Genomic DNA, 12,947 nt, shown 5'->3' with positions numbered 1-12,947 from the left:
TTTTAAAAAAATTTCAAAAAATAAATTCAAAAATGCTTTAAAAAAATATTAATGTCTAACTGCTCATTTTAAAACTTTTTGGAAGGAATACTTGAAATCAACAACATATGGTGAATTGCAATATAAATCAAAATGGCACCTCAAAAGTCATAACAGAAATAACAAACGTTGTTACTTTTTAAAAAGCTATTGGGAGTGTTGGCACTCCCATTTTTCTAGTGCTCCTTAAATTACCGTAATTCCGCAACCAACTGGGCTGGAAAATTCAACAGGCTCCTTAAAGAAGAAAAGACAAGCTATACGGTGATGTTCATAGTATTAGGGCACTGCACACGAATCCATGTGCAACGACATCCAAACACAGGTAGTGAATAAATCAGGCTGTTGTCATTACCGTAAATCTTTAACTAATTGGGCAAGATAAAAATTTATACGGTTCTTTAAAGTAGAAAAGATGAGCTTCCTGGGCATTATCTCTTTCAAGGTCAAAATAAAAAAGTCCAGATGGTCTTTTTCAGGACAAATTGAAAAAACTGCAGTTCCTTAAGTGTCCACTAGAGGCTGGCTCCAAAAGTTAAGAAGCTCCACTGAAGCCTGTGTTAAAATACTGGATTGTTCAGCAAAAATAAACTTGTTTATGGCCTGGAATGAAAAACTTTTTGAGTTTTTAGCTCATCAGTAATTCTTAAAAACTATAAATCAGAGGGGTTAGGGGTTAGATGAGTTAAACAGAAAGGGGTGTGGCTGTGTTGACTAACAGGAAGCTGTGCTACAGCAGTTTGCCAGGTAATATCTAACTAATCGTAGGCTAGTGAGAGTCTGTATTATCAAGATGGTGACTGCTTTCTTTGGGCTTTGAATAGCCTCCCCACAAGCCCCCACTCCCACAAACAAAAGAAAGAACTTGTGAAGTCATAAAGAAAAGGTTTTGGGAATAATTGGACACGTTTATGGCTTCAGATAAAAGCTGACAGATCTCCAGAGTTACAACTATTAATCCTGAGGGAGGCGTTAAAGTCTGTAGCTGTTTCATGGTCGTCCAGGCAGAAGCTGGTTCTGCAGCACAGATGTGAACCTCAGAGTCCGGATCTGAGAAGTCTCTGGGATCATGTCTCTGAAGATCCACAGAAAGCTTTATAAGAGTCTTCATGTCTACTAGCACGGCGAGAGAAAGAAGAACGTGGAGGTCTGAGGTCTTTGAAGAGGAGCAGAAGAATGAGGAGGAGGTGAAGGGAGTGCTGAGAGAAAACAGGAGAGACGGACTGAGAGGAGGAGTGATTGATGAGGTGGGAGGGGATCCCGGGGGCTCTGACGGCTTTAGGGGAGACCGTCTGAAGAGGCTGGGAGCTCAGATCAGCTGTCTGCGGTCATGAACCCCCCCGGCCGTCAGCATGACATCATCTGCTCAGCGAGGCTCCACAAAGAGGAGCAGAGACCTCGGCCCGGCTTTACAGTGGACGCCATTGTGCAGACCCTCAGCTCTGAACTGTAAAGGTTCTTTATCGCTCCGACCAAAGAATCCAGGCTTTAAGAGAGGACACAATAAAAGAGTCCAAATCCTCCAAACTCCCTGCAGCGCTGCCTGATCTCACAGCTTAAAGAGACGGAGGTCAGGGAAGAGGAAAAGCAAAGAGTTTCTGTTGAAGGGGAACAGTTTGAGTTTCCACTCCTTCAAAACTGGAAGTTTATAAACTCCATTTACAATCCGTCTCATTTCAAAAAACACTAAACACTAATTTCTAATCGGCCGATCCCATGGCAGCAGCTCAATGTATTTATTCATGTAGACATGGTGAAGACGATCTGCTTCAAAGTGAGCATCAGAACAGGGAAGAAAGGTGATTTAAGGGACTTTGAACGTGGCATGGTTGTTGGTCTGAGTGTTTCAGAAACTGCTGATCTACTGGGAGTTTAACCCACAACCATCTCTAGGGTTTACAGAGAATGGTCCCAAAAAGAGAAAACATCCAGTGAGCAGCAGTTCTGTGGGACAAAATGCCTTGTTGATGCCAGAGGTCAGAGGAGAATGGACAGACTGGTTGGAGCTGATAGAAAGGCAACAGTTACTCAAATAACCACTGGTTACAACCGAGGTCTGCAGAAGAGCATCTCTGAACACACAACACGTCCAACCTTGAGGCAGATGGGCTACAGCAGCAGAAGACCACACCGGGTGACCCTCCTGTCAGCTAAGAACAGGAAACTGAGGCTACAATTCACACAGCAACACCAAAACTGGACAATAGAAGATTGGAAAAACATTGCCTGGTCTGACGAGTCTGGATTTCTGCTCCACATTCAGATGGTAGGGTCAGAATTTGGCCTCAACAACATGAAAGCATGGATCCATCCTGCCTCGTATCAACGGTTCAGGCTGCTGCTGCTGGTGTAATGGTGTGGGGGAGATTTTCTTGGCTCACTTTGGGCCCCTTAGTACCAACTGAGCATGGTTTAAAGTCCACAGAAAAAAAGAAAAAAAAGAGAAAAAAAGAAAAACAAGGGGGGACAAAAGAAAAAAAGAAAGAAAACAAGAAAAAAAGGAAAAAAGAAAAAAAGAAAAAAAGAGAAAAAAAGGGAAAAAAGAAAAAAGGAAAAATGAATAAAAAAGAAAAAAGATAAAAGGGAAAAAAGAAAGACAAGGGAAAAAGAAAAGAGAAAAAAAGAAAAAAAGGAAAAAAGAAAAAAGAGAAAAAAGGGGAAAAAAAGAAAAAAAGGGAAAAAAGAAAAAAGAAAAAAAAAGACAAAAAAGAAAAAAAGACAAAAAAGGGAAAAAGAAAGAAAAAGGAAAAAAGAAAAAAAGAAAAGAAAAAAAAAAGAAGAAAAAAAAGAGAAAAAAAGAAAAACAAGGGGGGACAAAAGAAAAAAGAGAAAGAAAACAAGAAAAAAAGGAAAAAAGAAAAAAAGAAAAAAAGAGAAAAAAAGGGAAAAAAGAAAAAAGGAAAAATGAATAAAAAAGAAAAAAGATGAAAGGGAAAAAAGAAAGACAAGGGAAAAAGAAAAGAGAAAAAAAGAAAAAAAGGAAAAAAGAAAAAAAGAGAAAAAAGGGAAAAAAAAGAAAAAAAGGGAAAAAAGAAAAAAGAAAAAAAAAGACAAAAAAGAAAAAAAGACAAAAAAGGGAAAAAGAAAGAAAAAGGAAAAAAGAAAAAAAGAAAAGAAAAAAAAAAAAGGAAAAATTCCACAGCCTACCTGAGTATTGTTGCTGACCATGTCCATCCCTTTATGAGCACAGTGTACCCATCTTCTGATGGCTACTTCCAGCAGGATAACGCTCCATGTCATAAAGCTGGAATCATCTCAGACTGCTTTCTTCAACATGACAATGAGTTCCCTGTACTCAAATGTCCTCCACAGTCCCCAGATCTCAATCCAATAGAGCACCTTTGGGATGTGGTGGAACGGGAGATTCTCATCATGGATGTTCAGACGACAAATCTGCAGCAACTGTGTGATGCTATCATGTCAATATGGACCAAACTCTCTGAGGAATGTTTCCAGGACCTTGTTGAATCTATGCCACCAAGGAATAAGGGGGTCCAACTTGGTACTAGCAAGGTCTACCTAATGAAGTGGCCGGTGAGTTTACACCACAGAGCTACACCAGGAAACATGTTTGTTCGCTGTGATGATGAAAACTGGTGTTAATCTGTTTGGGAGACAGTCTCACAGTTTCAGTTCCTGCTCCTGTAAAATCATTTCAGGCTTGAATCCACAGCTGGAAACAGACCCAGAACAAATGCATAATTAATTTGTTTTTCTGGAACATTTGCTCAAAGGACGTCCGGAAATGTTTGAGACTTCTTCAAGCTTCCTCAAAAAACAGCATCCTGGGAGCTCCCTGCCTTTCTACATGCTTCTGTGGAAGGCAGGGAGAGCACACCTCCTCTCCCTTTGATTTGCATGAAAAGCAGAGGCAGGGAGAGCATCAGCACAGGTCTGATTAAAGGTCAAAGTCGTGTAAATGGGACCATCGTTTCAACATGCAATGCTCGGATGTGTCACTGGGATCAGCTGATGCTCTGTGGGCTGACCTTGACTTCGCGGTCGGCCTGAACGAACGCTGTGCTCAATTCATGAATTTTACAACCGTGTTCAGGAACTTTAGGGGATTTCTGTGACCTTAAAATGAGCTGTTGCTGAATCTTTCTTTCTAAAACAAGAAGCAACATTTCTCTTTCTTTTGTCCCAAGAAATCTTCCACTGAACATCGTCTTCCTGTAAACACAGAGGATGATTGAAGGTGAAGGAGGGAAATGTTCGAGCCTGTTTATCTGGCAGACCTGACAGCAGGATAAAAAACATGTTCCAGCTCATAACATCTGAAATTTTAAAGGATTGGACGAGCAGAAAGTATTCAAGGAGTGGCAGTTTGCTGCGGGGGATTTGCTCTGGATGTGAGGCTGTTTATCTGCTCACTGAGACGAAGATTTCTGCTGCTCGAAGCAGAAAAACTCTAAAATCAAAGAGAGAAGTGTGCTTGGTTTGACTTAACGGTCTTGTGTCGTGTGGTGAAGTTAGAACAAAACCAAACCGTGTTTAATGCTGGATTCTGATTGGTCGAAACCCAAAAACCTGAAACCTGACCCCCTTCCTGTTGACACTGTGGTAGAAAGATGTCTGGTTTCAAGGGTGTAGAAAAATGACAGTTAGTGGACCCCAAACATCTCCATGAGACAAAACTGGAGCCACGTCCTTGGACACAGAAGAGTACGTCCACAGAAAGTTTAAGCTGTTGCAGCTGCTGCGGATACACAGATACATGCTAACTGAGCCATGCTAACCAGCTCACTTCCATTTAAAGCTGCTATAAAGAGGATCTGTTTTAATGCAACTGCAGCGCCGCCTTCTGGCCCGGAGTCTCACACACACTGTCGTAAAGATGTGACTTTTAAACAGGAGTATGCTCATTTTAGAGCAGCAACGACAAATCAATAAAGTGTTTACAATGTTTCCAGTTTATTTGTCTTCTTTCTTTTTGTCGTATTATTTAGCGGTTGTCAGCTAACTGAAGGTGCATTACCGCCACCTACTGGACTGGAGTGTAGATTACCTGGGCTGTGGGGCTGTATGCATCACATGTAAACAGATCAGCGTGGCGGAGGAGAAGCCGAGCCGGCAGGTAAGAGAAACCAGTAAACACGGGAATAATGGCAGAGCCGGAGAAGCTTTTTGTCCCAAAAAACTCCAGAGTTTAGGAGAATTTCACGCCAAATGACAAAAATGACCTCGCATGACACGGCAGTACGGCTGCAATGATCCAGCTCTTAAAACACAACCATGTTGGGTTCATTGATGACGAGTCAAGACCTCAACCGCGAGGGGAGGAGCTACAAAATCCCACATACATTCATGGTTTGTCTTTTAGGACTCGTTCAGTCTTTTTATTAAATCGTCACCCCGTTTGAAACCAGGAGGAGTTCATAAAACCAACGTTAGCATTGGCGTTAGCTGATGCCTTTTTGGCCCACTAAGTTCTTACTCTGATGACATAACGACATATTTTCTTGTTATTTTGCCCAAACTTGATTCTTAAAGTGACAATACATTGATATAATTTTTTATACTTTATAAATGTAGCATCTGGTCAGTTTAATCATGTTCAAATATGTTGTTTCTTTGTAAATATCATTAAGCAAACAATAGTCATCAACTAAAATAACAACGCATGTTTGGTTTTGCAAATTTTACTATCATACATTCTCATCCTTTTTTTAAGATTAATCGATTAATCGTAAAAATAATCGCCAGAGTAATGGATTACTAAAATAATCGTTACTTGCAGCCCTATATATCATAAATAACATCAAAAGACAGTTACACTGGGGCTGGGTATTGCCAAGAACCTGACGATTCGTTTCAATTTCGATTCTATATCGATTTAAATGCTTCGATTATTGATTTTTATGCCCCATGTGAACATATGTAGTTTGTCACCTCATGTTTTGGAGCAATAAAACAACCCAAACGTCAGACTTTAAAGCTAAAGGATCTGGCTGAATGCTGCTGCTGCTGCTTTGGCTGCCATTTTTTTGTTGTTTGGTCTCTGGTGGCCCTACAACGCGAATAACACGCACACTCCCCCCATTTGCCAGGAAGATTAATCGATTCAGAGGATTTGCTGAATCGATATTGAATTGGACGAGGAAATATTTTGATTAGGGCTGTCATTTTAATGCGTTAATTAGATTAATTAATTACACCGCAAATAAACACGTTATAAAAATGAACGCAGATTAATCTGGATCCCAAACCCGCGAGGCGTTCAAAGACGCACTTATTTTTAAATGTCTGGCATTTACAAACCGTTTGTCCTACTTGGAAAAAGTGGTGTTCTCGTCAGATTTTCAAATTTCCGACGGTCCCTGAATGTATCGCACGTGACGTCAGCAACATGCTTTAAACCGGAGGGAGGGAAGCGAGAGTGATTTGTGACTGCCGTCCACATCGCGTTCATTCACACGTCCTTTTTGAAAATCTGCAGAAAATCAACCTTTTGCTCTAGCTCAATTCTGTAAAAAACAGATAATTCTACACTCTTTACTGCATCAAACAAGCCCTGAATTATCGATATATGTTCTGTATTTAAATCTTAAGAATTCTTTGAAAATTTCCTTCCAGCTTCCTGGTGTCATGTTTCAGCTTGGGGCTGCTCTGCACCAATCAGCAACAGTTTGTGTGTTCAGAGCATGTTAAACTGAGAATACTTCACTTTTCTTTGATCCAAGACTTGAGTTAAGTGTTTTGTACATAGTTCCTCACAGTTTTTAGCCTTTAGACCCGGTCCTAAAAATCAAATCAGCTTATCTTAGGTGCAGGACTGTGTAGATTTTGTAAAGATAGAACCATAAAACTTTTTTCATGAGTTCCTTATGCCTCAGGGCACCTAAAAGTGTGTTGTATATGTTCCCACCTTATTTTTAAATGTTTTTTAATGTCTTTTAATGTAATTTTAATGTCCTGGAATTCAAATTCTTTATTTTGGGACCTTAAGCAGATATGAGATTAAAATGTGATTAATTAGATTAATTAATTACAAATCCTGCAATTAATTAGATTAATTTTTTTAATCGCCTGACAGCACTAATTTTGATGCCTCGATTCATCAATATTCTTACCCACCCCTAGTTTACACCACTGAAGCTGCTGTAGCTCCACAAATACATGCTAACTGCTAATCTAAGGGACATGCTAACCAGCTCACTTCCATTTAAGGAGTCTTAATAAATAAACCCCTGAACATGAGACGCCTCCATCTCTTCCTGCAGTCGATGCAGGAAGCTGCAGCTTCAGAAACCAATAAGGTCAAAAAAAAAGTCTCGTATCTTCTTTCAACTGATCTGAGAACTTTGCTTCTTTAATTTCACACATGTATCTGCGGCTTCACAGCTTAGGTCGTCTTTTAGTTTCATCTTGAGCGCTCTGTCACTTTGGTCTGAGAGACGCCACATACATAAATAAACGTCACACACTTCCTGTCTGGTGTTTGATGCTGAGCAGGTTTTTGAGAAGACGCTAAAGGAGAAATGTGATAACAGCAGCTCGTTACTGAAACTAAAAGGCTTCCTTACATCTAATGTTTGTATTTAAAGGATCTGATGTTGATCTCTTTAACTCAGTGAATAATGCATCGTCAGTTTTCCTCTTGAAGCCTCATAACCGTCCCCTCCTGTCATAAAGAGAGCGCTCTGTGTGGAGGAAACACAGCGTGTTGTTGTTAACACGCCACACCTCGACCGGCAGCGCTCTACGTTTTACACGCCTGGAGGCGACGCATGACTGGACGCTAAAGGAGCCGACTTCTCTGCTCAACAAAAAACAATTAGCAGCCTGCAGGGGCGTGAAAGAGGGCTCGAGTTACTGGTGCCTGTCCAGAGGATGTGTGAGTCAGCTGAGCGTGTGTGTGTGTGTGTGTGTGTGTGTGTGTGTGTGTGTGTGTGTGTGTGTGTGTGTGTGTGTGTGTGTGTGTGAAGTGAAGCTGCACCATGTGACTCACAGTGTGCCATCACTGCAGGGATCTGACCTCTCTGAGAAGAAGCTGATTGTTTTTACTTAAAGTGAAGCGAATCAGGAGTTCGTCCTGTTCCTTCTCTTACAACTCGAGTATTTTTAGTCCACGTCGAAAAATCTTTGATTTTAATCTGAAAAACTGGTCAAAGTTATTAAATATGTAGATCGCAAAGCAGATCCATCCTGTCACAGTTTTAACCTCTATTTCTAAATTCTCAAACTGAAGGAGCAGAAACCACACAGAGAAAAACAAACACCAAACGTCTGACTGATGACCCAACATCTCAGCTTCTCCAGGTCTAAGAGGACGGTGAAAGAATGAAGTGACTGAATCAGTCCCAACTTTAAAAAACTGTTTTTCATCCTTGATTAAAATCCGTCTTAAAGATGCCGTGAGGAGGATCTGTTTTAATGTGACTGTAGCGCCACCCTCTGGGCCGGAGTCTCCGCTCACTGTTGTAAAGATTTGACTTTAACCAGAAACAAATTTTCTTTGTTCAAGTCAACCTTTTACCGAATGCAACACGACAAGGTAAGCGCTACAGTTTAAAACGTGACATCCAGCTAACGTTGAAGATGCCGGCTACTAGCCGATAGCGCTACATAAAGCCATGGCTATACGATGCTCCGATGTATCTGTAGGCTAACGTGACAACAAGATAACACTGTCAGTTTGTACAGTAGTTTACTAGCCAGCCATCCTTGTGTTTCAGCCTTTAGCTCGTGTTTTAGCCTTTAGCTCGTGTTTTAGCCTTTAGCTCGTGTTTTAGCTCTTGGCCTTTGTTTAAGCCTTTAGCCTGTGTTTTGGCCTTTAGCTTGTTTCTTAACCTTTACCACACGTTTCAGCGCTTAGTTGATGTTTTAGCCTTCAGCTCATGTTTTAGCCTGTAGCGTCTTTAAACTCTTAGCTTGTGTTAACTTCTAGTTCATATATCAGCATTCAGCTTTCATTTTAGCCTTTAGCTAATGTTTTTGCCTTTGGCTCATGTTTTAGCCTTTAGTTCATGTTTAAGCCTTAAACCTGTGTTTTAACACTTAGCACACGTTTTAGCGCTTAGTTCATGTTTTAGTCTATAGTTTGAGCTTTTGGCTCGTGTTCTAACTTCGAGTTCATATTTTAGCATTTAGCTTGCACTTTAGCCTTTAGCTCATGTTTTAGCCTTTAGTTCATGTTTGAGCCTTTAACCTGTGTTTTAGCACTTAGCTCATGTTTGAGCCTATAGCTTCTTTAAGCTTTTAGCTCGTGCTTTAACTTCTAGTTCATGTTTTAGCATTTACCTTGCATTTTAGCCTTTAGCTTATGTTTAAGCCTTTAGCTCTTGCTTTAGCCTTTCGCTCATGTTTGAGCCAGGAGCTTGTGTTTTAGTCTTCATCTCAAGTTTTAGCACTAAGCTCTTGTTTTAGCCTTTAACTTGTTTTAGCTTGTTTAAGCTTCTAGCTAGTGTTTCAGTTTTGAGCTCCTGTTTCAGCCTTTAGTTTGTGTGTTAGCCTTTAGCTGGTGCTCTATTTCTCCTGTTTCTCTTTCTCCTGCTCTTCTGTCCTTTTTCTGTCTGACAGTTAGGCTCCAGTGTTCACCATCACTACAAAATTAATCACAGAAATCGTTTTCAGCAGAGAAAAACGCAGATCAGAAGTTTAGTTTTGGTTTTCTGTTCCTGATGATGTTGTTCTGCAGACTTTGACAAAGTTACTGATTACAAGAGAAACGGTAAATGATAAATGGACTCTGCTCCTGCCGCACTTCCTCCAGAAACTCGTCTGTAATATTCAGACTTAATTCAGTGATTTTGGAAACACTGAGTATCACGGTTCGACGAGTGATCTCTGCTTCTCAGAAAAACATCCAGAAGTTTGAGTTTAACATGATCAGACAAAGAAGCAAACAAATCTGGAATCACGTCGTGTGAAGAATGTGATCCTGTCCAGACGTGAAGGTAAAGCCCCTTTCACACATTCACAGGATGCCTGAACATTTCACAACATCTTCCTGGAGCGATCCATGAGCCAAAGCAAAAAGAGGAATCTGATCCTCCTGAATTTATGCAGAAACACCTTCCCAGAGTCCGACGTGTGAACGCAGCGTCAGAAATCAGTGTTGGAGCTAAAACGTCAGGGTTTAAGAGGAGAGTCTGCTCACCTGGTCGGTCTCCCCCTTCTCAAACATCATCTTCAGGCTGTTCAGAGGAATGCTGGGTTTCTCCGACTCGGGGACTTCAGCTGGAGCTCTCTCCGGCTCCTCTGAGTCTCTGCTGGGCTTCTCCATGTCTGCCAGGTGGTGGTTGGAGCTGGTCTGGGGGTGAAGCTGCGTCTCCAGCTCAGGAGTCAGATCCTCAGAGCGTGCGCGGCTGGTTTTCAGGATGTCAGACTTGATTTGTGATGTGGGCGTGGGTTTAGGGCCGGCCGGCTGACTCGTGGGGGTGTGGGGGTCTGCGGGGCTGCAGGGTGAAGGTCTGGGTGGAGCTCTGGTGATGGACCTCTGCTGCTGCTGCTGTTCCCAACGTTTCTTTAAAACACTCAGGTTCCCGCTGCGCAGCGTGGAGGGGAGCGGCTCCTGTGGAGGGAAACAAAGACGTTAAATATTTCAAGTGCTGATTTTTATATTTTACTGCTCTGATAACTGCTGCTATAACACCACAATCTCCCAGTTTGAGATCATTAAAGTTATTTTATTCTATTATTTTTATTGCTGTCAGGCGATTAAAAAAAAAAAATCAAATTAATTACTGGATTTGTAATTAATTAATCGAATTAATCACATTTTAATCTCATATCTGCTTAAGGTTCCCAAATAAAGAATCTGAATTCTAGGGCATCACAAAACTGTAGCCTAATCAAATGAAAACAGGAAGAAGAGAAGATGTATAAATCCACTTTTTGTTCAATTGGCTTGTCAATCAAAATCCTGCTTGTAAACTACTGTGGGCGAGAGCAGTGTGCTCTTTGGACGAGAGCTCAGCATGGATATGAGGAGAAATGTGAGATGACAGAGACACAGTGAGACACTGCGAGTCAGAAAAGTTCAAGCAGCTCACACTCCAACTGAGGATGTGTTGTGGTAGTTCAAAGAGAAAGAGCGACGCCATCGTGAGAAAAGACGACGGAGATCATGGAGAGGATCAAAGGATAAAGCGCCCGAAATAGAATTTTTAAGAATGACATACTTTGAGTCTGAAAATGTCAAAATTTCTCACTAAAATCCTTCAAAATAAAAGGCTTCCAAGTGATTTTTGTCTAACTTTTTCAAAAATTCTGACATTTTCCAGGAGTTTGAAGCATAAAATGTTCATACATTTTTTTAAAGGTTTAAAGAAATAGTTCCCATTTCAGACCCATCAGTTGAATCAGCTCATGGTGACAGCTTCATCTCAACAGGATCTTCAAAAACAAGTCAGAAAATGCTCATTTTTTTTAGTTATTCTCATTAATATGATCAGAACAGAGCTGAAAACTGATGATCTGCATCTGAAAAGTGGAAAAACTTTCAACAAACCTAGATAAATACGATCAAAAAAAGTATTATTTATCTTGTTTTTTGGATCAAAACAGAAAGAGAGACATAAAAGAAGAGAGTTCACTCTTCTTAGGTAGTTTTGGTGTTTACATAGTCAGAGAAAACAGGATTATTTGGGTCTTAAAAGATCGTTCAAGAGTTCCCCAGATTTCCACCCGTAAGGATGACCCTCTCTTGGTTCATGTTGGGCTGTAAAACCTTAAACCTGTTGACTCCTGGTCTGGCTCTGCTCATTCTGTCGGTTTGCTGTTGTAGTCAAGATAAATACCATCTGGTTTGGACACGACTCGTTTTATTTTGAAAGTCACTGGGTGTTTAAAAGTGATAGTGATGGAACAAGTTGGGTCCTATCACAAAGTTTAGGGCAGAAATTACCCCTGCAGCAGTGATTTTGTGCAGCAGAAGCCCAGAGCGCTCACACCAAACACCCCCTCCCTGCTCCTCTGCAGGTTTCCTCTGCACTCAGACGGGGCCATATTTTACTTGACCAAAAACACAAATAAACAGACTCCCACCGAAAAAATCTGATATCTGTCTGCATTCACGCTTTATTTAGAGAATTTTCAGCGCGTTACTTTCACACAAAAACACAGCTAAATAAGGCTTTAGCTCTCATCATGTCGTAAACCGACGCTACCTCCGCTGCAGAGCCACAGCTGGCTACAAGGCGCTCGCCACTGAGTGTATCAGTCCGTGCGTGGCGTGTCAGATATAAACAAACGCAGGTAGTCTGCCAGGACGAAGAGACACGATGAGAACTAGCGCCTTATTTAGCGGTGTTTTTGTGTGAAAGTAACGCGCTGAAAATTCTCTAAATAAAGCGTGAATGCAGACCCATATCAGATTTTTTCAGTGGGAGTCCGTTTATTTGTGTTTTTGTTCAAGTAAAATATGGCCCCGTCTGAGTGCAGAGGAAACCAGCAGAGGAGCAGGGAGGGGGTGTTTGGTGCGAGCGCTCTGGGCTTCTGCTGCACAAAAACACTGCTGTAGGGGTAATTTCTTCCCTAAACCTTGAGATAGGACCCAACTTGTTCCATCCCGGAGGATCACTTTAAGGTAGTCTAAATGCACAACTTCCTGTCCTGCTCTGTTCCTTTTTCTTTTGTAAATTGACACGCCAGCAACGGAGCAGACCGAGCGTTTTTAAAGGATCTTAAACTCAACTTTCTGTTTCTTCTGTTTTAATCTTGGACGCCGGACGAGGGACAGGAGTCACAAGCTAGCTACGACTCCAGACCTGTTCTTATTACGAAGCAATGTTTCTTGTACACAGAAAATAAACAAGTAAATAAAATAAACATAACGCCCAACAACAGATGTTGTCTACCCTCCCACTGGAAAGGATTTCCTATGTAATAAATGGCAGAAAACATTTTTGAGAGTGTCTGGGTTTTTTTATGTTATACATCAAAGACTGTGGGATATTAGTGTT

General features: G+C 41.1%; 1 protein-coding gene across 3 annotated transcripts in view; it reads right to left on the bottom strand.

Moving 5' to 3' along the window:
• Positions 1-12,947, bottom strand: part of lima1a (LIM domain and actin binding 1a) — a 51,153-nt gene that overhangs the window by 19,862 nt on the left and 18,344 nt on the right. For all 3 annotated transcript variants that reach the window (XM_074682202.1, XM_074682204.1, XM_074682203.1), the window contains exon 4: positions 10,142-10,555. In XM_074682202.1, the coding sequence (XP_074538303.1) occupies positions 10,142-10,555 (414 nt within the window). The remainder of the gene's footprint in view (positions 1-10,141; positions 10,556-12,947) is intronic.

This window comes from Halichoeres trimaculatus, unplaced genomic scaffold (assembly GCF_033239565.1).
Source record: "Halichoeres trimaculatus isolate MK-OKI-2021-1 unplaced genomic scaffold, fHalTri1.1 fHalTri1_scaffold_11, whole genome shotgun sequence".
NCBI lineage: Eukaryota > Metazoa > Chordata > Actinopteri > Labriformes > Labridae > Halichoeres > Halichoeres trimaculatus.
Note: the sequence above shows the minus strand (reverse complement) of the source record. Positions and strands in the feature narration are given on the sequence as shown.